This window comes from Chiloscyllium plagiosum, unplaced genomic scaffold, assembly GCF_037043375.1.
Source record: "Chiloscyllium plagiosum isolate Xiang-an unplaced genomic scaffold, Cpla_swu_hap1 HiC_scaffold_12, whole genome shotgun sequence".
Lineage (NCBI taxonomy): Eukaryota > Metazoa > Chordata > Chondrichthyes > Orectolobiformes > Hemiscylliidae > Chiloscyllium > Chiloscyllium plagiosum.
This window is the reverse complement of record NW_028270150.1, coordinates 40,181,372-40,207,373: the sequence shown is the minus strand read 5'-3', so window position 1 is coordinate 40,207,373 and position 26,002 is coordinate 40,181,372. Positions and strand designations below refer to the sequence as shown.

The 26,002-nt window shown below is 40.8% G+C and overlaps 1 protein-coding gene across 1 annotated transcript in view; it reads right to left on the bottom strand.

Moving 5' to 3' along the window:
* Positions 1–26,002, bottom strand: part of alcama (activated leukocyte cell adhesion molecule a) — a 312,067-nt gene that overhangs the window by 37,655 nt on the left and 248,410 nt on the right. Inside the window, exons 2-7 of the mRNA XM_043701077.2 lie at positions 18,345–18,445; positions 15,780–15,999; positions 15,244–15,308; positions 12,279–12,366; positions 9,938–10,120; positions 38–162 (exon numbers count right to left, since the gene is read on the bottom strand). Coding sequence (XP_043557012.2) covers positions 38–162; positions 9,938–10,120; positions 12,279–12,366; positions 15,244–15,308; positions 15,780–15,999; positions 18,345–18,445 — 782 coding nt within the window. The remainder of the gene's footprint in view (positions 1–37; positions 163–9,937; positions 10,121–12,278; positions 12,367–15,243; positions 15,309–15,779; positions 16,000–18,344; positions 18,446–26,002) is intronic.

Genomic DNA, 26,002 nt, shown 5'->3' with positions numbered 1-26,002 from the left:
TAATTAATAACTAATGTAATGGTTCTATTTAACTTACACTTTTCATGAAGTTGAAGTTTTCTGGACGAGGATACCCATCACCTGAGCACGATATTGTAACATTTGTTCCTTCTTCGACGTCTTGTGCTGGGGTCACTTGCAATGAAACCTTTGAAGATTTGTCTGGCCAAAATGAACACTATATGTTAGCTTTTACACTCCAGAGAATTGTTCATATCTTTCACATAATGAATCTATTTTATCATCAACAAATCCTATTTCACTGCATTTCTAAAGTGAAATCGAGGCAGTGTTTCCAACCTGCAGACTTCTCGTTGTCCACTCCTGGATTGGATATCAAGCTATCACCCTAGAGTGATGAAGAGCAACACCACGGGTTGATTGGATCCTCTCTCTATTCCAGAAGCCTAGAGGCTCTTTGAAGTGTGCTCCCGAACTGAGTCAACCAATTCAATCTAAACAGAACTGAACTTTGAAGCCTTCCCTTTTGGATCAATTTACTAGCTGGATACATTCACTATGTGATCACACTTTCACAAGGCAGTGGTTATATGCCTATTTTCATTTTTTATGATTTGGAGATGCTGGTGTTGGACTGGGGTGTACAAAGTTAAAAATCTCACAACACCAGGTTATAGTCCAACAGGTTTAATTGGAAGCACACTAGCTTTTGGAGTGTCGCTCCTTCGTCAGGTGGTTGTGGAAGACACAATTGTAAGGCACAGAATTTATAACAAAAGTTTACAGTGTGATGTAACTGAAATTATACATTGAAAAATACCTGGATTGTCTGTTGAGTCTTTCATCTGTTCTAATACCATGACGGTTTCACTTCTTTCATGTGTAAATCACAAAACTTTTTTTTAAAAAAGTTTCCTTCTCAGGTTAACTGTAACAATCGATGTTAGCTAGACAATATGTTGAAGGTGTTAGCCCCCGTGTTCTCTATCTGTGCCATAAAAAGTAAGATAACAGAGTTTTATATGAATCCATGCAGTTTTTGAGCAAAGTACAATGTAACTCCACAAGTACAAATTCACCCCACAAACATATATGTGTGCATGTGGGCCTTTGTGTGCGCGTGAGAGAGTGTGTGCGTGTGTGTGTGCGTCTGTCTGTCTGGGCTAGGAGGTTGTGAGAGTGAGAGAGAGTGTATGTGAGTATAGAGTGTCTTAAGTCTGTGAGGGGGTCCATATGCGTGTGTGTGTGTCTGGGGTGGGGGGGGTTGCGTGTGTCTGTGAGAGAGAGTGCATGTGTATGAGAGTGTAGAGTGGTCTAAGTCTGAGAGGATGCATGTGTGTGTGTGTACACAGGAGTGTGCGTGCGTGCATAGTGCAATGGTGATCACCTATAATGTGACCCGGTTGAGGCCCTCCCTATGGGTACAGAACTTAGCTATCAGCCTCTGCTCGGCCACTTTTCACTGCTGCCTGTCCTGTAGTCCGCCTTGAGAGGATGGTCACCCGAAGGTCCGAGGTCGAATGTCCGGGACCACTGAAGTGTTCCCCAACTGGGAGAGAACCCTCCTGTCTGTTGATTGTTGCGCGGTGCCCATTCATCCGTTGTCGTAGCCTTTGCTCAGTTTCCCCAATGTACCATGCCTCCGGGCATCCCTGCCTGCAATGTATAAGATAGACAGCGTTGGCTGAGTCACATGAGTACCTGCCATGTACAAGGTGGGAGGTGTCCCCACGCGTAATGGTGGTATCCATGTCCACACTCTGATACGTCTTGCAGTGCCTACCATGACAGGGTTGTATGGCGTTATCCTCAGAGCTAGGCAACTTGCTACGAACAATGATCTGTTTGAGGTTTGGCGGTTGTTTAAAGGCAAGCAGTGGAGGTGGGGGGTGCGGGGGGGAAGGTCTTCACGAGGTCCTCATCCTCATTGATAACGTGCTGCAGGTCACGAAGAACATGGCGTAGTTTTTCAGCTCCTGGGAAATACTGAACAACGAAGGGTACCCTGTCGGATGCAGCACGTGTCTGTTTCCTGAGGAGGTCATTACGGTTCCTTGCTGTGGCACGTCGGAACTGGCGGTCGATGAGTTGAGCATCATAACCTGTTCTTAGGAGGGCCTCCGAGTACTTCCAGGTGCCTGTCACGTTCCTCCTCATCTGAGCAGATCTGGTGTACGGGTAAGGCTGGTCCATATGGGATTGCTGTTTTAATATGTTTTGGGTGGAAGCTGGAGAAGTGTAGCATTGTGAGGTTGTCTGTGGGTTTGCGGTAGAGTGTGGTGCTGAGGTGTCCATCCTTGATGGAGATGCAGGTGTCCAAGAATGAGACAGATAGGCGAGAGTAGTCCATGGTGAGTTTGATGGTGGGATGAAACTTGTTGATGTCATTGTGTAGTTTTATCAGTGACTCCTTGCCATGGGTCCACAGGAAGAAAATGTCGTCAATGTACCTGGTGTATAATGTTGGTTGGAGATCCTCCGTAGAGAAGAAGTCTTGTTTGAACCTGTGCATGAAGATGTTGGCATATTGGGATGCAAATTTGGTCCCCATGGATGTTCCATGTGTCTGGATGAAGAACTGGTTGTCAAAGGTGAAGACGTTGTGATCAAGGATAAGGCGGATGAGTTGTAGAATGGTGTTTGGAGACTGGCAGTTGTTGGTGTTGAGTACTGAGGCAGTTGCCGCGATGCCATCATTGTGGAGAACGTTGGTGTAGAGTGTGGAAACGTCCATTGGGACGAGGAATGTTCCTGGTTCAACTGGTCTGTGGGTGCTGAGTTTCTGTAAGAAATCCGTAATGTCGCGACAGAAGCTTGGGATCCCCTGTACAAGATGCCTTCAACATAGCCGGAGAGACTCTCACACAGGGTCACATTGCCTGATACGATGGGACGTCCCGGTATGTTGGCTTTGTGTACCTTTGGAAGGCAGTAGAAGTCGCCTACACGAGGGGTACATGGGATGGGGGGCTAACACCTTCAACATATTGTCTAACTAACAGCAATTGTTACAGCTAACCAGAGAATGCAACTTTTAAAAAAAGTTTGTGATTTATACATGAAAGAAGTGAAACTATTATGGTATTCGAACAGATGAAAAACTCAACAGACAATCAAGGTATTTTTCAATGTATAATTTCAGTTACATCACACTGTAAACTTTTGTTATAAATTCTGTGCCTTACAATTGTGCCCTCCACAACCACCTGATGAAGGAGCGGAGCTCCAAATGCTAGTGCTTCCAATTAAATCTGTTGGACTATAACCTGGTGTTTTGTGATTTTTAACTTCATTTTTTTATGGGGATTTTACATGAAATACTATCAGTGTTAGTTTATAAACAGGCTTTTTAAAAAATTGCTATGGTTCCAAACATGTCACTACAGTGACACCAAGTCGGGTAAACTGCCTCCTATAATGCAGAAAGACTCAGTCCCAACTATCTTACGTTGAAGCTCCAAAACATACCTTCAGACTTGCCTACTTCTACGCCCTCCTGTTTGGTCTCCCACCTGCTTGTTCTATAGACTTAAACTCATCCAAAGCACAGTCGCTATTAAGCTAATTTTCACCAAATTCTCCTCACCCATCATTGCTGTGATGCTGCTGACCCACAATGGCTTCCACTAAGCAATGCGTCAAATTAAATATTCTCATTATGTTCAAAATTCTTCATGTCATCAACCCTATGTTTTAATCTCCTTCAGTCCTGCAATGTTCTGAGGTATTTGCACTCCTCTAATTCTAGGCTCTTTCTCATCCCCAATTTTAAATCACCACAGGCAGGAGCACCTTCAGCTGCTGAGCTCTAAGCTTTAGCATTCCTTCCCATTTACCCATCTACCTCTTTTAAAGATGCTGCACAAAATTTACCTCTTTGATTAAGCTTTTCATAGTCTTTTCTAATGTGAGCCCTAGTAAATAACCAAATATTGCTTGATAGCACACCTCTAAAGTATTTGTTGAATGCTTTGCTGTATCAAAGTTGTTGCAGAAATACTAGTTGCTCTTGCATGAGAGGGAGAATCACAATTGCACTTGTGGGTATCAAGGATTATAATAAGCATACATTTTGGACACCAGACTTATTTAAACCAGCAATCACAGCGGTTTGTAATATAAAAGAAAAATTGCTGCCATATTACACAGATTCCTGTCAGTGCAGGATAAACCAAGCAACAATAAAATTCTTCAAGTCCTGACTGTAAAGTAGTAAATGCCATTTGCAGCAATAAAAACTGTTGGAAAACCTCAACAGGTCTATTAGCATTGGTGGAGACAGAAACAGAATTTAACATTTTGAGTCTGATATGACTCTTCTTTGGAACTGAAGGAGTGAAAAAAGGCGGGGCTTCTGCTAATGACTAAGGAGGAAGAAGAACAAGTGGAATATGGACAGGGTGCCCTGATCAAAAGCACTAGTCCCTCACTTTATGGGTGTGAAGGAAATATATAAATGAGGTTAGGTGTTAATGGTAGGTATGGATATTAGAAAGGTCTACTGTGCTGTGAGCCAACACACCCATACAAAATCAGGGGCTGGGGAGGATGTAATCAATGGAGGACAGTGTCATAGTCAGAACACGTAGATGCTAATGTGATGTCAGACACATTAGCTTTATGTCCAATTACGGAGACCGTATTTAAAAAGCACATCCTGTTGACCATTCACAGTAGGCAGCATACTGATCACGCTCAACCAGTTTGTATCTTAAACCTCAGAAAACTATATCCACCATTAAATAAGATTCTGTTCTTGGAAGTTATTTAGGAGATAAATGAGACTGTGCTGAATGTTACATCATAAACTGACTGGAGTTGAGGTTGCAATGTGTATGTTGAAACTTTATTGCTGGAACAGCACAGCAGGTCAGGCAGCATCCAGGGAACAGGAGATTCGACGTTTCGGGCACAGGCCCTTCTTGCAATGTGTATGTGTTTGTATATGTACAAAGCTACATCAGTTTGAAGTTATGTTAATACTTAGGACCCTGTTTTATGTAGGCAAAAATAATTTCACGTGCATTGCACCTTTTTTTCATAAAGAATCGTAGAGGCAGCCCATCAGGAATAATCTGACAAATGAGAATCTCTCTGTCTAGTCTGAGAAATAAGATTGACAGTTAGCTGTTCTTGATGCATCTCTATGCCAATGACGGACTAACCAATACAAATAATGAAAATAAATCCTGAATCCTTCACTATCACTGTGTCAAAATCCTGGCATTCCCTCCTTAATGACACTGTGGGTCTACCTACAGCACATGGACTAAAGAAGAAGGCAGCTCACAATCACATTCTCAAAGGCAACTAGGGATGGGCAATAAATGCTGACTCAGCTAGCAATGTCCATGCTCCATGAGTGAATAATAAAATCATCTTCCTCTTCTCATGCTCTATAATAGTATACTTCTGTCCTAGTTCTGATAAGTGCAAGATGGAAAGTGTCAATGTCATCTCTCCTTTTTAGTAATATTTCTGTTTTTATTTCAGTTCTCTAACATCTGTAGTATTTGACTTTCACTTGTATGCTAATTGCAGGATTGTGTTTCAATGACTGCAGAAAAATCCTTTTGCAACTGTCAAGTTTTAATTAGTTTAAAAGGTGATTTATATGGGAGCTAATATATAGTCAAGGGGTCTGGCAGCATATGGCAGTGTCCCTATTTTTGGGCCAGAAAGCCAGACTCAAGTCCCACCTGCCATGGAGGTATGTCATCTCAGATCCAAATAGGTTGGTTAAAAACATTACAACAGAATTATTATAAAACAATCACAATAAAATAATTAGATCCAGATCTGACTGACTATGCCATAAATCACATGCTGTAAGCAATTTAACAGTTTTATTACAGCAATTGTGTAATCAAAATAATGCCACCTGCTTTCCCACAGGTCTGTCTTCAGCCAATGATGAATTAGTTTAAAGATTTACTCTCCACTAACTTCAACACTGAATGCTTGAAATTACCTTATTACTGTTGTTATTCTAGATGGTGTTCCTGACAGTTTCTTTTGCAGAACTGTAGAAAATCAAAAAATCTGTCCTGCCTCACTTTCCTGCTGAACTTTAGTTAGGATTTAAAATTTGCCAGCATTACTGTCCATGACTATTGGGATTGCTGATGGTATTTTTCAGTGAATGACTAAGATGTGACACGTGCACCTTATGGTATAGGCTGGGACTACAGTGTCATGACTCAAGTAATACTTTGGCTTTCTCTTCTTTCTTGACGTCTGTAATTATATTTGATTTTATGCCTATGGGTTATCATTTCACACTTTTCTCATGTTTATAAATAATGTCATGGCAGCACGCAGGTGAGAGCAAGTGGTGAAAGCCAAGAATAGTAGCTTCAGCAATAACATTCCAGTCCCAAAAGTGAAGTTGATTCTTGTGAATCACTGGCTACTATCATATGAAGAAGTGTGTCAGCAAGCAAGGGCAATCTCACGGAGTTGCATAATGTAGGAAAATAATTGAAGATGGATAATGTGTTGACAACTAAGTGGATGAGGAGGCATTAAGCACAATGGGACAGAAATGGGGGATGGGATTGTGTTAAAATAAATAAAATATTCATTTATTGTCATGTTCACCGCATTCATTTGAGTGCAAAGTTTGCAATGTTGCTGCTAATTGTGCCACCTTAGGGACTAAGGACAGATACTCAAGTATTGTTACAGAATTGAAAGAATAATAAATAAATAAATAAACAAACAAACATAAGACTGAATAATTTGAGTATTTTTAAATGTTTCAGTCCTTTTCACAAAGTCAATGCTAGCACCTAGCCTCTAGACCACACTAGGCCAAATCACCAGACCATTCCTGGGCTTCAAAACTTGAAGCCTTGCTTTCAGTTCACCCAAACCCATGATGGCCTCTGGTCCAGGGCTCATCCCTGGGACTTGCCTTCAGGACTCACCTCCTGTGCCAGCCTCCAGTCCGGGACTCGCTCCCGGGATGCACCTCTGGGAACACTTACCTACTTCTTTTGCAACGTACTTTGACTGACTGCAATTTTAAATTGCAGACAGCAGTGAGAATCAGTCCATGCCAGTGATGTCCTCACTTTAAATAAGCAAACCAGACGTCAATATCATCAGGGCCCTGTCTTCTATTTTATACTAAGGCTTAACTGTAAGGGTGCCTTATCTGCAAAGTTACGCGGAATAGCAACCAGAACTAGATGGAGGGTAAGCAAAACAAGTATATGTTAAGCTCGCCTGTGGGTCAAGAGGATGAAGGGTGTAGTGATTTTTAAAATTCTTTTACAGAATGCAACACTGGTATCTACCTGACAATGTAGAAATTGCCCAGGCCAAAACCACCCTGGTCAGCCTACTCTTAATCCTCAGTAAAGTGATGAAAGAAATCATCAACAGTACTATCAAGCAACATCTGTCAGCAATAACCTGCTGAGTTTGGGTTCTGCTAGCGCTACTCAGTTCCTGATCTCACTCCAGCTTTGATTCAAATGTGGGACAAGAGAACTGAATTGCTGGGGCAGGGTGATAGTGGCGGTGGGGTGGGGGGGGGGGGGGCGGGGGGGGAGGTGTTGACTGCATTTGACCCCAAGGCCGGATTTGACCTCAAAAAATTATAATCAATAGAAATTTGTTGCTAACTCTCTGCTGGTTAGAGCCATATCTACCACAAAGAATGATAGTTTTTGTTTGTTGAAAGTCAGTCATGTCAGCTGTAGGTAGTCTGTGCAGGAGTTCGTCAATATAGTGTGCTAGGCCTAATCAACTTCAGCTGCTTCATTAATAACGTTCCCTCCATCATAAGGTCAGAAGTAAGGATGTTTGCTAATGTTTGCGCAATGTTCAGCACAGGTACACAAGCAGTCTGTGTCCAAATTCTGAAAAACATGGACAATTTACAGACTTAGGTTGACGAGTAACAAGTAACATTTGCACGATGTAATGACCATCTCCTACAAGACAGAATCGAACTATTCCCCCAAACTATCAGTGACATTAAAGTTGCTGAATCACACACTGTTAACATCCTGGGCATTATCATTAACCAGAAACTGGACTACATAAACACGGGTAAAAAGAGCAGGTCACAGGCTAAGAATCCTGTAGCAAGTAACTCATCACCTGACTCTCCAAAGCCTATCCATTATCTACAAGTTACAATTCAGGAGTGTGATGAACTTGCCTGGAGGGTGCAACACTAACCACACAAGAAGTTTGACACCATCCAGGATAAAACAGCAGGTTTGATTGGCACATTCCCAAACATTTACTCACTCCAACTCTGATACACAGTAACTGCAGTGTGTACCATGCAGGAATTCACCAAGGCTCCTTAGATAGCGCCTTCCAAACCCACTTCAATCTAGGAAGCTGCAGATGCATGTGATCACCATCACCTGAAGGCTCCCCTGAAAGCTACTCACTATTCTGACTTGGAACGATAGTTGTTGTTCCTTCATCGTCACTGGGTCAAAATTCTGAAACCCTACCCCCAACAGCATTGATCATGCCCCTACACTATAGCTCACCACCTTTTCAAGGTGAAGAAAAGATGAGTAATAAATCCTGGCCTACCCAATATGCCCAAACCCACAATTAATTTAAACAAAGATGGGGAGAAGGCACTGGCTAGGGCTAATATTCATTGCCATCCCTAACTGCATTCCAGAGGATGGTAGAAAGCCACTTTCTTGAAATTGTAGCAGTCAATGTGAAATAGGGTTACACACAGTGTTTTCAAAGAGTGAGTTTCAGGAATTTTACCCACGGAGCGTGAAAAAAACAGTGCCATAGTTCCAAGTCAAGACAATGTGTGGCTTGGAAGGGAGCGTTCAGGTTGAACTCTTCCCAAACATCTACTGCTCTTGTCCTCCTATGTGGTCGAGGCTACAAGTTTGGAACTTGCTGTTGAAGAAGCCATAGGTGAGCTACTGCAGTCAATCAGATCGATTATACACACTACTGTCACTGTGTGGGAGTGCATGTTGAATGTGATAGCTGGCGTTGCTGTTCACTGTCCTGGTTGGTATCAAGCTTCCCTAGTGTTGTCAAGCTCCAACTATCCAGGCAAGGGGAGCGTATTCCCTCAAACTCCTGACTTGTTGATGGTGGACAGGCTTTGGTTCACAAATGACCTCTCTGACCTGCCACAGTATTTATAAGGTTATAAGGTTTATCCAGTTCAGTGTCTAAGCCCCAAGAACCTGACTGTCCCAGTTTGCTGCTTTGGAAGGTACTAATATATTCAAGGGATTCGGAAAGAAAACTGAACCTTAGGAGAGAGTTTGAAGAGACTGGTGCTGAGCCTGGAATTTTTCACCATAGTTCATAATTGTGCTGAAATAGAGGAGAGTTATAACAGAAGAGAGAAAACTAATGTGAGATGGTAAGTCACAAGGGCATATTTAAAATCTGCACAACTAATACAGAATAATTGACACAAATTTTATGTGTCTTGAATATACACTCGGTCACTATAGTACAGTATCAACATATGTTGTAACTAGGCTCTAAAACAACTCAATCCTTACAAACAAATATTTAACAGTGGTAAATGACAGCAGGCTAGTTTCCAATTTCCACTTGAATTAGTGAATTTAGCTTGAAGTTTTAGTTTAATATTAAAGAAATATTTCACAATCAAAAGGCCTATCTTTTTGATGAGCTGATAAACCAAAGTCTCATTTGCCTATTCAGATAGATGTAAAAGATTTGATCACACTAACAAGTTATCTTCGTATCCCATGGCCAACATTTAACCTTCAACCAAAACAGACATGAACAGACTAATGATGACATTTAACTTGGATCTTATTTCATGTAAACTGATGACAATTCGTTGACTGGGAAGCGTTGTGTCGTCCTGAGGAAATGAAAGGGACTGTAAACGAAAATCATATTTTGACAGAAGAGTATACATTTCATTCAATTCATTCAATGTTCAGCACTACCTTAGCTGGGACCAGATTTGGTAACTACTACTTACAGTGGATCAACAAAGTGACTGGTGAAGATGTTTTGGATGATGTCTTGTTCAGGCCTTCAAAGTAAATTGCCGTACAGATAAAAGAAACTTTTCCCTCCTCCCTTCTTGACGAGTAACTCAGAGAAGATTGCACTTCATAAAAACCATTTTCATCAGTAACTACATTATTGGTAACATTTACATCTGGAAAACAGTAAGCAAAACATTCATTAACATTATAAAATGCACAGGAGGTCCATTAATCCCATGCTGAATCTCTACAAGAGTAATTTAGCTAGTCTGACTTTAAACTTCCTCCATGACTCTGCAGATCATTTTCCTTCAGAATGTAACTGGAATCCCTTTTAAAGGCTATGATTCTGCCTCTGTCACAGGGCATAAAAATCCCAAAAGAACTGCAGATGCTGGAAATCAGAAATTGCAGGAAAATCTAAGCAACAAATTCTGAAGGGTCACTGGACCCGAAACATTAACTATGCTTTCTCTCCACAAATACTGACAGACCTGCTGAGACTTTCCAGCAATTTCTGTTTTTGTTTCTCAGTGCCTTCCATAATAACAACTACTTCATGTTTGAAGTCTTTATCATCTCACCTTTCATTCATCATGTTAAACCTTTGTCCTCTGGTTCTTGATCCCTCTGTGAAGGGCATTTCAATCAAGATTACCTTAAACACTATCAAAGCAAGATCACCGATTAGGACTTAGGAACAGGAGTAGGCCATTTAGCCCCTCCAATCTGCTCCACCATTCAACAAGATCATTGCACGTCTGTGGTCTAACTCTATACACATGCCTTTGGCCCATACCCTTTCATATCTTTGCTTAACAAAATTTTATTTGGCTCAAGTTTAGAAGAACTTATGCTCGAAATATCGACTCTCCTGCACCATGGATGCTGGCAGACTGGTTTCGCTTTTCCAGCGCCACAAAAATAAAATTAACAACTGATCCAGCATCTGCTGTCACATATCGAAGAGTTTCAAACATCTACCACCCTCTGTTTGTAGAAGTGCTTCCTAACATTTCTCCTGAATAGTCTGGCCCCAATTCTCTCACTAGATTCAAAACTTATTTTTAAACTGATGTTTGCATACAAATATTTGCTGCATTAGGGGTTTTCAAACAGATTAATATGTCAGAAAGAGTCAGGTCATACTGGTTATCTTAATTAACCTTGCTTGGTTTGTACTGGAGTAGAAGACAATACAGTTCCTGGAATCCAGCCCCATTATATTCAAGGATGTTAATCTGAGTCATAGAGATGTACAGTATGGATATGGACCCTTTGTCCAACTCACCCATGGTGACCTGATATCCTAAATTAATCTAGCCCCCTTTGCCAGCACTTGGCTCATATCCCTCTAAACCGTTCCTATTAATATACCCATCCAGATACCTTTTAAATGTTGTAATTGTATCAGCCTCCATCACTTTCTCTGGCAGTTCATTCCATACACACACCACCCTCTGCGTGAAAAATCTGCCTCTTTGGTCCTTTTAAATCTTTGCCCTCTTACTTTAAAATTATGCCCTCTAGTTTTGGACTCCCCACCTCAGGGAAAATTCCTTGACTATTTACCCTATCCATGCCCCTCATGATTTTATAAGCCTCTATAAGGTCACCCCTCAGCCTCTGATGCTCCAGGGAAAATAGCCCCAACCCTTTCAGCCTGTCTATACAGTTGAAACACTCCAACCCTGGCAACATCCTCGTAAATCTTTTCTGAACCCTTTCAAGTTTCACAACATCCTTCCTATAGCAGGGTGACCAGAACTGCACGCAGTATTCAATAGTGGTATAACCAATGTCCTGTACGGCTGCAACACGACTTCCCAATGCACTGACCAAAAAGGCAAGCATACCAAATGCCTTCTTCACTATCCTATCTAACTGTGACTCCACTTTCAAGGAACTATGAACCCATCTATTTGTTCAGCAATTGACAAAACATGCAGGCCTTTGCCATCTGAAGAAAACTGGATTTTTCAACCTAAGAAGGGCTGAGTAGATGTCAGAGGACAAGAAAACGGAGAGAGACATAATTAAAAGTCATACACTACTGACGTCAGAGCAGAGGGAGGGAAGAGGTACTGGCTTAGGTGCTGTGGTAGGTCAGCCACCTGAATCTCCAGTTACTATGCAGTGAAGCTTACTCTGTGCAAGGACAGGATTAGGCTGAAATCTGACGTGTTCTGTGGCCAAACAGCCGAATATCACATGCTAGCTTTGCAGAATATTTATCTAATCTGAAGGCAGCATATCTATCAGCCCCCATGAGAAATGGCATAAATGAAAAGCAACCAAAAAATGGCAAACCCATTCTAGCCACAGTCATACCTGGGCTGTTGAGGTCCACATTATCATCATTGTGCTGCCACGTAACATTGGGCATTGGGTAGGTATTGTTCACAACACACACACCAACCTGAGGTAAATGGAAACAAGCAAAAAAATACAATTATCAGATTTCTGGAAACACTTCAGTAATAATATTTGACATTTGTGTTTATTAGTCATCAACATTTTCTCAACTGGAGAACTTAACTGTACAGAAATGTGTGTGGAAACTTTTGAGACAAAGATCAATGCTCCTTCCTAACACCAGCCTTAACATAGTCTGATGGAGGTGAATGCCAGTTAATGTTAATGGATAGAGCAAACATGGTTGGAAATGCACAACTGCCCACATGCCTGATAGGTACCAACAGGAGGTGGCACAACAGAGTTTTACACCAAGGTAACATGTCAAATATGTAAACTGATGTGTAAATCCTTTTGATATTGTCTGATCCTCAACTGTAATTGAAACTTCCCGGTGTACTAATGGACATCAAACTTCTATATTAAAAAAAGCATTTTTTGCATTCGTTCAAAACGTGACACCATCATAAAATGTTTGTTGGCTTCTCGGTTCCATTACAGCACGAGATGCCTTAAACTTACTGAACTTACTTAAACTCACGGAATATCTTCTTTTAGAAATGTAATTAACATTTTCAGTTAATCAGTACAAATAAAGCATGTTAAAAATATCATTCAACTCACAGGATCATAAGAATTTCTTAGGAATAGAAAATGCCATTGATTCCAACAAGCATGAACCATTTGAGAGATCAGTGCCAGCAAACTGTCTCGCAATTCCTTTCCATTTCCAAAAATCACAGTCATATGTAACAATTTATAGTGGCTGTTTTATTCACTTTTTTGATGATGTTTTATTGTCAAGATTGTAGCAAGATCTTCCTTCATAAGTCACTGAAAGGTGCACACACAAGTGGTGCAAGCAATGAAGTCAAATGGTACAGTAGCCTTTATTGCAGGAGAATTCAAGTCCAACAGTAACAGTAATAGTCCAACACTGCAATCTCACAGACAAGCCTGCATCAGGAGCCTGTGTACAGTTTTAGTCTCCTTATCTAAAGGAGAATCTACTTACCTCGGGGGAACGTAATAAAGCCTTGTGGACATGATCATTGGGATGGCAAGATTGTCTTAAAAGGAGTAATGAATAGATTGGGCCTTTATTCTCTAGAATTTAGAGGAATGAGAGGTGATCTCATTGACGGAGACAAAAATCAGTACTGGATAGATGCTGCCTGGGTATCTCCCCTAGTTCGAGGATCTAGAATCAGAGAACACAGTCTCAGGACAAACGACAGGCCATTCCTGGCTGAGATGAGGAAGAATTTCTTCAGTAAAGTTTGTGATGAATCTCTGGAATTCTCTCACTGCCTCAGAATACTGTGGAAGCTCAGTTAATAAGTATATTCAAGGCAGAGATCAACAGATTTCTAACTATTATAAATATTCAGGGGTATGGAGTTAGCGCAGCAAAATGGCATGGAGGTAAAAGATAAGTCACCTAGTTGTAGGATGGAGCAATGGCCTACTCCTTCTCCAATCTTCTTTACTACCATTAGTCACAAAGCTGCAAACCTTCCGATTTTTAACTTGTCTCTAACATTCGATCCCTTTACAAGATGACTACGTTACCAACGTATTCGTCTTTAAAACCTGAATTTGATCATCTTCGAGCCACTTATTTTAACCTCACAAACAAACTCCACTTCCTTGTGATTTTCTTAGAATATTAATGCCTAAAGCATAGGTTTATATTTCCTGAATCTGTCAAACCCATCTAACAATTAGTTGATTTGAAATGACAATGGTCTATACTGTGTGTAAGTAATACCAGATATGACTGTCTTAAATAACAGTTGCAAAGGGATTTTATCATTTTGCTAATACAAATCATAGTCTTTTATTCACTAGGCCACAAATGAGTAACTGTAAACACTGGACCATTTTTTTTTCTTCATTTTGATTGTGGAGTGAAATGCAAAAGTAGTTTTAAGACTCAGGATTAACTGCAGAAATAATCACTGCACATTTTTAGAAGTTACCAAAACTCATTCCAAGTTAGATTTACGTTGCTGTTTTGTTCACACAGTGGGTGAGGTCTGTTGCAGATGGGCTAGCACCAGGGGGTGTGTATATAGTGAAGCTCAGCCAGGATTAGATGAGTGGTGAACAGTTGTCAATGACTATTTGCCTACCAACAGCTTTGTGATTGGCTCTTGAGGTGCTTAACAATTTGTGGTTACGGAATGATATGGCCAAAACCTTTTGGATTTCTGAAAGTGGAGATGGTGTTTCTCTTCGGTTAAAAAACACATCTCAGAAAAAAAAGATATTTTCTCCCACCGGTTGCTATAAGCTGTTGCTTTTAACCAATAAGTCAGACCCTTTATAATTTGTGAATCAAGAGCCCTGTGCTTTCTGTAAGGAAGTGAAAGATACCTCGAGAAGAAAGACTGAACTACAGCAAATCCAGGCAAGTAAAGGAATCATTTTAGCCAACCCTGTGAACAGATGCCAATGAATTGCCTTCTAAATTCTTTCCTCCATAACACCAATGTATTTTGTCTGTTTGTAGAGGGACTTTTCTCAGAGGGTTAGAGTTTTAACTCGTCGAGTTATACACCAATAGTTCATAGTCATTTACCTACAGCCAGAATCTGTTTATTGGTCATCAATAGTACTTCCTATTGAGTACAGAAACCTGGTCTCTGCTTTCTGTCGACCTGGGACCAAAAAAGGTAGGTAAATTGGGGAATTCTATCTACGCTAATAAAATCTTTAACTTTTGTGACAATTCCAGGGGGAGTGGAGCTTGATTTCCAGTGTGCTACCCTAGTGGGTTGTGACATAATACACAGAACTGCCCAGCAATTCTGCCATCCATCTGGAGCTGTCTTGCCTACATTACCAAATCACTCGTGTTTTTGTGTTTTGCATATACCTTCTGCAGTACCCCTTCATCTAGGAATGCAGCCGGTTCCATTATTTCAGGAGTCAATGGTGCTTCTAAATGAAACAGAACAAAAAAAAAGTTAGTCATAAGCAAATCATTCAATTCATAAAAATGGGAATTATTTTGTGAAGGAAATTTATGTTGCATTCTGAGAGACTAGATGCAATCTACCCAAAATGTGGTGACAGTAATTATCAGTTGTAGGAAAATAGCCAACAAACTAACTCAGCTAAGTAACAGTAGTCTATTTTGGGACGTAATGAAAGAAGATTACAGTTTACGTAAAAACCTGGATGCTTCTGTGGACATAAGAACAAAATCCTGATCTATAAAGGTAGAAATAAAGCTGCATTTTGTTCCTCAAAACAAAATGCAAGATTCTATTTGTCTTAACTACTTCTGGTGTTTACTGGCAGACTAGATTAATGGGGTGAGTACAATGTGCAAATACAACAGTCCTCACTGGGAATCTTCTGCTGTGTAAATAGTTATGTTATGTCAATATAATTAATTTTCTTACTTACTGTAAACTTTGAGGGCGACTGGAACTTCATCTATGTCTGAACCCACCAATGTAAAGCAGGAAAACACTCTTTCATCCTTAATTCCAACATCAGTGATATTTAAGAAGAAATTTTTATTCAAAAGTATCCTGTCCTTGTATTCAGGTATATTTTTCATTTCTGTTTTGCTGTTTGATGGTGAGTATGAAAGTAGTTGCTCATTAGATGTATCAGTTAATCTCTGAAAGAGAGAACGAGAAATTAAGGTCAACAATACATGCCTACAAACAGTTCACTTTCTTTGGGTACTACCAGAGATTTTCAGGCAGAAAGATGGTGACATGCTGAAGTTCAACTGGCAGCATCTCAACTTGTCGCATCTCAACTTGCCATTCTCCATCTCTAGGCCTTGATGGTTAGCATCAAGGAGCACGGACAGAAGCATCACGTGTCCTGGAGCAGAGACTTCAGCCTAATCCCTATTTTGCGTGGCGGTGCTGTTGGGATTAGGCTGGGAGAGGCGGTTAAAATATTGCTTGTGTATTGGTGTAGCTGAATCGTAAAGCCATTTTATAAATAAGGAAACAAGAAAAATGCTTATTGATCAGGTGGAAGAAACTCTGCTGAGATGTGTACTTCTTAACACCCCATTCATCTTGTGATCTTTGGATATTTGGATGAAGACTATTTGTTGTTTCAGCCAGTGACCGTAATATTAAAGGGTTAAATAGAGCCCTTGATGTTGGCTGACCAGGGAGCTGTCTTGCTGGGCCACATGATCATGTCATCTTAGCAGGGGTGGCAGGTGATATACCCTGTAAAATACCTGATCCCATCTGAATCCTGAAGGAAGCATAACCTGTGCTTACGTACACATTAGTTTGTAAGATGGATGAGCAGAAGCATTCAGCTCATTGTTTCTATGCTGCTGATCTGATAATCCTTAACACTTTTCTGCTTTTTCCATACCTTTCAATTTCCTTATTGATAAAAACATCTACCTCAACTTTGAAATTGTTAATGATCCAACCTTGACAGATCCCTGCAGTAAAATATTTGCACACATTCCCTATCCTCAGATAGGACACCACTCCTCAAAATTGGTGACCCTTTTTCTGCACAAGCCTTCAATGTCTGTATGTCTTTCCTTAGATAGTGAGCAGAACCATTCACAGTAATATAGTTTTTACAAGATTTCCTTGTTCCTATACTCCATACGCTTTGAAATAAAGGCCATAATTCCACTTGCCTTCTGCTACCCACTCAATTTGGAATCTAGCTTTTTGCAGGAGGACTTTCAAATCTCTCTGTGCTGTAGTCTTTCTCCATGTAAATAACATACAGCTCTTCGATCCTTTATGTCAGGACATTTCTCCTCCCCCCACCTTCCAGCTCAGCACCATCCTCATGACCTGTCCTACCTGCCAATCTTCCTTCCCACCTATCCGCTCCACCCTCCTCTCTGACCTATCCCCTTTATCCCTACCCCCATTCACCTATTGTACTGTTGGATACCTTCTCCCCAGCCCCAACCCCCTCCCATTTATCTCTCCACGCCAGAGGCTCCCTGCCTTCATTCCTGATGAAGGACTTTTGCCTGAAACATTGCTTTTCCTGCTCCTCGGATGCTGCCTGACCTGCTGTGATTTTCCAGCACTCTAATCTAGACTCCGATTTCCAGCATTTGCAGTCCTCACTTTTGCCTCTTTGGATTAACAGTCTAACTATAGTATATATTATAGTCCAGACAAAATCCCCTCAAAATATATCAAGGAAATGGCCTTGACTCTAACTTTTACCTTATTTACAGGCAAGTGTAAGGCACTGCATTCCAGATGTGATTTGACTGGTCATACTACTAGGCTGTATGCAAAACACGGAGAAGAATTCTGATGAAGGGCTTATACCCGAAACGTCGATTCCCCTGCTCCTCAGATGCTGCCTGACCTGCTGTGCTTTTTCAGCACCACACTCTCAACTTTATGCAAAACATGATTTATTCTCACAATACAGTTAAAATACAAACAAAAGGAAGAAGAATTAGTTTAACTTTAACTCTATTGGAAAGTTTACCAGATTAATAGATTATTTAACTACTAAACCGCAACTGTTCCAGTAGTGTAACATCCTGAAAACACAACCTTGGTAAAGACAAATTTAGTAAAACAGATTGTTTCATATGCGCCGTTTATGTAGTGCAGGAGAAAAGATCACCAAGAGAATATTCTGGCAGAGAGAGAGAGAGAAAAGTCCAGCTTTTTGCTGTGGCTGAACGAGATTTGGTATAGCTTCCACAGCCAACTCCAAAACCCAAACCACCACTGAAAACTAAACTAAAACCCTGGTTCTGTGGGGGACTGACTCTATCCATTCGTACTGCTTTTATTGTTCTATCTTTTAAAAAAAATACCCAGAGCCTCACAAGCAGTTTATTTTATGGCTTAGAAGAAACAGTTTGGCACCTCTATCTCAAAACTCCTCTTCTGAAAAAACAAACAGGACAAAATACACGTCTCAAAGCCATAATATTGTCACAATACCATTAGGCCGTCACCACCCCCTGCTTAAGGTCTATAAATGACTCACCACTCTCCACGACACCAAGTTCAAATCACCAAATAGTTTCGCCTCACAAGGTAGTGTTACGGTATCTCCAATCATTGCAGTCACTGTGGTCGTTGCTTGTGCTGGGTAAAGAAAGATACAGTTATCAGTTTGGTCACATAAAAATAGAGACACATCTTACTACCTGGTTTTATCCTTCTCTTAAGCAACAAGATGACTACCTTAGCTGACCTGATAGGCTCAGATGCTAGCTCCCAACCGCCACTCCTCTGTTTCTCTCTCTGTCCAGTCCTTGCTCATCCTCTTTTTCTCCCCCAAGCCCAGCCATCGTTGTTGATGCAAAGGCAGTTTTTTTTTAAAAATTGAACAATCTGAAGGTAAGAACCTTATGTTTGGATGCATGTTATTGCGACAGGCAAGCAGAAAATGAAACATGAGCAACATACAGAGAGGAACAGAGTGAGAAATTGACACGTAGTATATGTGAGGCATTGAGAAATAATGCAAGGTTTACAGAAGACATACATAACACTAGCAGAAAATGCAGATAGCGGAATATAGAGAAACTGAGAAATACAGAAGAGGAATTGGGAGACTACAGCGATTCACAAAGAATGGGAGAGAAGGAGTAAACACCAACAGAGATGACACTGAGACACTGTGATAATGATGACAGCCACTTGTTCTCCATACATCAACTTCATCCATTCATTTTATTGACCAACACAGGAATCTTGCATCTCATAAGTATCATTCATTTAGTGAATCAAATGTCTATTTTCAAAGATGCTGACCACTTCAAAAGTATTTAAGCTGATCATTTTGACTGAATATTTCTTGTACCGTCCACCATTGAAGGACGAACCTCTGGCTATATTTTATGCAGTGTAAAACATCCTTCGACCAAATACCTTTGCTTGTTTGTACTCCAATGATCCCATAAGAGATAATATAAATCCTGATATATTTCAGTGCAACATCACAGTGTTAATTCAGCAACATTATTTAATTACTTTCTATTCATGGCAACATCTGGATTCATGCCGATGTACTCTGTTAGCAAACTATGCCAACCATGTAAATCATTTCACCAATTCTACTGGTTTATTTTACACTGATAGACAACTACCTCCAACTCCACCCCAAGCAGATAGCTCCAATCATGCCCCTAATATATTTAGCGAACACAAAGCAACTTTACAAGTTTCGGGATACATTTATGATCATTGTTGGAAAAATTAAAATACAACAAAACTATTAGGAATTCTCACAAAGAAAATCTGTTTCCAGGTTATCTTTGATCATAAGAAGTAATCTGTTACAGCAGTCACCAGAGGAGTGTCTGGTTCATAAAAATCTAACTACAAAAGGAGGAGAAATAAGTTTATTAAAATAGAAAATATACACCCAGTACACTGGCTGCTGAATAAGCAGGAATGTCAGTTTCCTAAAGAACAGAATTGTATTATTTACATACATTTTGTTACCCCAGATTAGCTTTAGATGAATCATGAATAAAATGTTACCACAATTATCACGTGGGGCAGGCAGAAGGACCCAATTCTCAGCTGGACAGAAATTAAAATCACAAAAATACAAATGCTGGTGGAAACAGTCCATTTGCACACTGATTGGGAACTATCTTCCACTCAGAACCAGTGAGTGAAGGGCAATTAATTAGGTGGTGGTGTACTCAAACCAAACATTCCTGCTCCCATCACTAACGGAGGCCCTTAAGTGCCTAAGTAAAGACGAATTAAGAGCTTCAACCCACCTCCACTGGGAATTAACCAGCTATAGGCAGGGGTGGGTACTACAGATGCTGGAGATTAGAGTCAAGATTAGAGTGGTGCTGGAAAAGCACAGTGAGTCAGGCATCATGAGGAGCAGGAAAATTGATGTTTCAGGCAAAAGTCCTTCATCAGGAATCTCCTGGTGAAGGGCTTTTTGCCCGAAACGCCGATTTTCCCGCTCCTCGGTTGCTGCCTGACCTGCTCTGCTTTTCCAGCACCACTCTAATCATTAACCAGCTACAATTAGGCCTATTGCTATCAGGCTTCCTGTTAGCCCCTCCCATACAGGGGAATAGAGGGACCTTGATGCAAAGCAAAGAGACTCGTCGGGGAGTTGCTAACTAGGAGCCATTTAATTGGTACTTTTATTCCAACACTTCCTATGCCCCTCAACATGAGATACCTGATATCTTGGCTCTTGGCACTCCAGGGAGTGCTCCTCCATTAGCAATCAGGGCCTTGTCCTGATTATTAGCCACTGAATGGCAAAGAGCTCTCACTGGGTGGGAGCTCCATCCCACAGCCATGATTCCATGGAAGGCCTGTCACAGCCTGTGGGTTTGGCTGGCCTTTTCTGGAAGGGGCAGCACAGATCTCCCGTGGCTGCCAAAACCCTTTCCAGTTCATTGTGTATGTTCACATACATGTGTAAATTTGTAAGTCAGTGAACACATGTCCCAAAAAAGCACAATAGGCTCTGGGTATCACTGAACTTTTTCTTTTGCAATACTGGCTCTGTAGCACAAGGTGCTGCTATACGTCCACTTTCTGCTCTCTCGTATACAGTTGCTTTTCAAACAGCTGCTTCAAGCTAACATGAAGAATTCATTTTTTCAAAATCAACTTTTCTTTCACTTGACGTTGGATTTCTTACTCCTATTATTGTTTAAACTGTGTTACAGGTATATTTATGGTGAGAAGAGAGGCTGGTGTTTATGGTCTGTACTCACACAGATTGGAAAGGTGTGGTACTGTAAATAGTCCCTCTTCCATCAATTTCATTTAAGCGAACTCCTTCCAACCAGCAGAACAGCAACACTCATGTCCTTATTCAGTTGATTGTGGCTAATCTTTCCAATTTGTTTGTTACAATGTTTACTACCTTGGGAAATACGTTGCAGCTAGTCTTTATATGATATTGGGGTAGACTTCAATATAATTTGAATAGAAGCTTGTCAGCCGAGTCAGGAACAAGCTCCAGACTGGGAGTACATAGCCATCTCGGTGATTATCATGGATACACCTGCACATCCACTTTCTTCTTTGAACTTGGGGGGAACAACCATCATATTCAAAACCATGTCTAAAAATCAGTATCTTCTTGCAATCGATTTAGTGCTCTTCAGAGCATGTATGAGGATGGGGGAGTGAGGTTGAACTTCCTACAGAATAATTTGTCTGCAGTAAATGGTGAATCCGGAAGCATTAGGCCAGTTAGTTACGTGACTGTCTGGTTTTCCTTTCTTCTGAGATTAAATTCTCACCGGGACCACTCATTCAATTTAGGTCCAATAATACTCAATATGACCAATCTCAGCTCTATCCAGCAGAATTCTGTAGGTCATGTGTTCCTGCAGGATGCCTGAATTTGCTTTTTAAATACCTTAATTTACACAAGCATTTTTTTCCACTGCATGTTGATATTTGCTCCCGATTAGTTCCATGCAAATAACAAATTTAAATACTGTGCAGCGACATTTGTCACAGAATCTGAAGGCATACCTATCTGCACTACTGAAATTGCCTGTGTTAGCTCCCAACAGCTTTCCATTATCTTACATGTTTTTCAGCTTTAAATTTTTTTTTGAGGAAAAGTAGATTAATGACTCAGGAACTTGAAGATTTATCAAAGGGAACACAAATATTAATTAAAAGTTGATTCTTGCGCACCATTCATGCTATTATTGACCCATCATATAAAAAAAGTTTCCCACTTTAATACTATGTTGATGCCACATCTTTAAAAATGCATATGATTATGAAAATCATTATTACAAGATTGCCAAGCGCTGTGTGATATATGGGGAAGGGTCTGACGAATGATCAAACATCCTAATCCAGCATTGGAACAGGAAGGTTCTTCAGCCTCATACACCATGCAGTTAGATCACTCCCTCAACTCCATTTATCAGCCTTTGCTCCAGATGCTTTCATATGATTCCTTCTCTCCACAATTTATTTTTATAATCATATTGATTCACATTCATATATTGTTTTTACGTTCATACCCTTTTGAGATAAGGGCTAATATTCTATTAGATTGTCAATTTTTTTTTACCAGTCTGTAGTGATTTGTGTGTGTAGATTAGAGTGGTGCTGGAAAAGTCAGGCAGCAGGTCAGGCAGCATCCCAGGAGCAGGAAAAATCGACATTTTGGGCTAAAGCTCTTCAGCAGGGAGCCTCTGGGGTGGAGAGATAAATGGGAGAGGGGTGGGGCTAGGGAGAAGGTAGCAAAGAGTACAATAGGTGGATGGGGGTGGGGATGAAGGGGATAGGTCAGAGAGGAGGGTGGAGCGGATAGGTGGGAAAGAAACGTCGCTTTTCCTGCTCCTCAGATGCTGCCTGACCTGCCGTGCTTTTGCAGCACCACTCAAATCCAGACTCTGATTTTCTTCATCTGCAGTCCTCCCTTTTGCCTAGTGATTTATGTGTATCAACATCCAAATCACTTCACTCCTCCCACAAATTCTAGTCTCCTACAATTAAAAAAAAATTGAATTGCCTTCTGGCCTGAGTACTTCACATTTCCCTACCTCATACTCCAGATCCTTTCCTCTGTGCAACCACTTTGTTCATTACCTACAATTCTGATGACAATTTATTGGGTAACTTTATGAATTGAACCACAAATACAGAAAGTGTAGAGATTCAAGCTCAGGGAGCTCAGCTGGCCACTAAGTGTTCCCATCCTTTGTGAATGTTAACTACTGCAAAGCCTGCTGAGCTCAACTTAGGAATTTCCACTATAGAATGTTACAGCGGATAGAAAATCCTATGAAGCCTACAAAGCCGAGTCCAAATTCTCACTACTCCAATTATTCAAAGCTCTGCCCTCCCAAAAAGGTGAGTAGCTTTCTCTTTTGGCAAAAGTATCTAAAGATCAACTCCATACTATGCCTACACTGTATTCATAAATAGTTACCCTTTTCTCCTCTCAAAAGCCAGACATCTGAAGTCCGTTGAAGACTCTTCTGACTATCTTGTAATAATTTCCATCAGCTCAGAGCTAGAATTGACCTAGGACTTTCTCATCTGTGTGACTCAATTAAAGTTAATGAGCAAACTTACTCATCTATTGTGAACATTTCAATAGAAGTACCTCACTATTTAAAACCATGCAGTAGCTTTGTTGATAATTATTTTACTCATATCACTTCCTGATCCAATTTTGTTTTCAAACAATACTGAGGAAAAGAGATTGGTATTTTGTTCCATGTGAAGGATTACATACCAGCACAGAGCTAAACATCAACACAGACTTTCTATTGCATTTATTTTCGTCCAAGACAGTCTATTTTTTAAAAAAAGGGTATTGCAGTTTGCCACAGCAACAGAACTCTGCTCTTACAACACATATAATGAAATACATACAACAAATATTTGGATTCATTGTGGGGCTTCTCTTTTCAGGGGCTTTGCAACAGCTTTTACCACTCTGTGTATAAGCCAAGCTATGTAGATCATTATGCAATAGAATAAAAATAAACGAATACTTGAAATTTTGTTGTAAATTACTCTTTCAAGCATTTTAATAGATCTTTTTCAACCTGTTTCAAATAAGTACATTAATAAGTTTGCCAAAACAGCCAAGAAATTATTCTGTGCAATTTTCAGCTGACAATTTGTTTTTCTGTAATTAGTGATGGGCATTTAGTTCCAGATACAAAGCATAGGAAATACAACGAAAATGCAAACTGGCAAGCTCTCAGATGTGTGTCTTTCCCATTATCTGGGGATTTCTTAGTGTACGATGGGGCTTGAGTTTCAATTTCCTATGGTGGTGAGGACTGGGATATGCTACAATTTCAAAACAAGAGTGTTGTACAGAAGGCCAAAGGTGTGATTAATAAGGGGTGTTATAAACATCACCCAGTTTAGTGAGGTATTATGGACTTCTGGGCAAAATAATTAAGGATCTTGAAAAAGTGAGCCATGACATCAGGTTCCGTCAAAGTTTCTGTAATAGTATCTATTATATCAAAGTAACCTGTAACTAGCAGCTAACATGCAACAAACTAGTTAGACCAGGAAGTGGTTTTCTACAGCAAGCGAGCCCTTAGCTTTCTACAATTCAAGATGATGTTGGCAAAGATGCTCATCATCATGAGTGTTTTCATTGGTTGTTTGGCTGTTTTATTCTGCACCCAGAGGTGGTTGATGCCCTGACATTCTGCAAGATAACAGCAACCCAATCATGCTTCAGCATCCAACTCCCACTTCTTACCAGCATTCAGTGCCACTAAGTAGATGCCAAACTGGTCTGCAATCAATTTGTGTGTGTGTGCGTGTGTGCGCGCGCGCGCGCGTGCGTGCGTGTGCGTGTGTGTGTGCGCGCGTGCGTGTGTGTGTGTGTAGATGGTGGCATATGAGTGACGTAGATTTGGCAGTGGATTCGCACCCCAAAATTATCAGGTTCTCAATTCCAGATTGAAAACTTTGTGCCACCATCCAAAGGTGGAGAGAGGGGACAGGACTACTGATGTTTCCCAGTTAAAGGGACATCACACTAGGCAAGGTGCTGGAAACCTTCTCGCTGTTGCTATGGAATACTACTCAAAGTACAGTGGTACATAGTTAGTCCAAATGAACTCAGTTCTGGACAGGTCATTCAAATGATCCAAAGACTTAACTTACCAAACTGGAGTTTACTGAGGCCCCACATTAGCAGCGAATATTTAAAAGATTTCTTTCTCTCCCCTAATATTTTTCCTTCATTTGCTGAAATCACGAGCCTCAAGGAAACTAAATGTATTAGCTCTATGCAGCAATTTTACCACAGAGAACATCACAAGCCCAGGCCATTCCTTCAGCGACATTCACACAACTGACAAAGATTTCCATCATGGCTCACTATCCAGAAACTTGTGTAGGAAAATGGGATTGTGAGATCATTGGGCTGGAAACCAACACTCCCCATTGTTGATTGTCTTCTGACAATTTGAAAGTGGTAACTTGAAAGGAAGTGGCTGATTGGCAAGCACAAGGGAGGAAACAAACCAAGTGACGGCAAAATACAAGGCTTGCGCTAAGACATTTAAAAAGAGGCATATTGGCTATTCGATAATCCCTAGCTACCTATGTATCCTCATGAATCAGAGGTCTCGGACTCTTTTGAATCAAAGAACAAAGACAACAACAGCACAGGAACAGGCCCTTTGGTCCTCCAGGCCTGCGCTGATCCAGATCCTCGACCTAAACCTGTCACTTATTTTCTAAGGGTCTGTACCCCTCTGCTCCCTGCCCATTCATGTATCTGTCTAGATACATCTGAAATGACGCTATTGTGCCCGCCTCTACCACCTCTGCTGGCAACATGTACCAGGCACATACCATCCTCTGCATAAACAACTTTCCACGCATATCTCCTTTAACCTGTCCCTTCTTGAACTCGTGACCTCGAATAATTGAGTCCCCCACTCTGGGAAAAAGCTTCTTGCTATCCACCCTATCTACACCTCTCAGGATTTTGTAGACCTCAATTAGGACCCCCCTCGACCTTCAACTTTCTATTGAAAATAATCCAAGTCAACTCAACTTCTCTTCATCGCTAGCTCCCTCCATACCAGGCAACATCCTGGTGAACCTCCTCTGCACTCTGTTCAAAGCATCCATATCCTTTTGGTAATGTGGCGACCAGAACTGTATGCAGTATTCCAAATGTGGTCA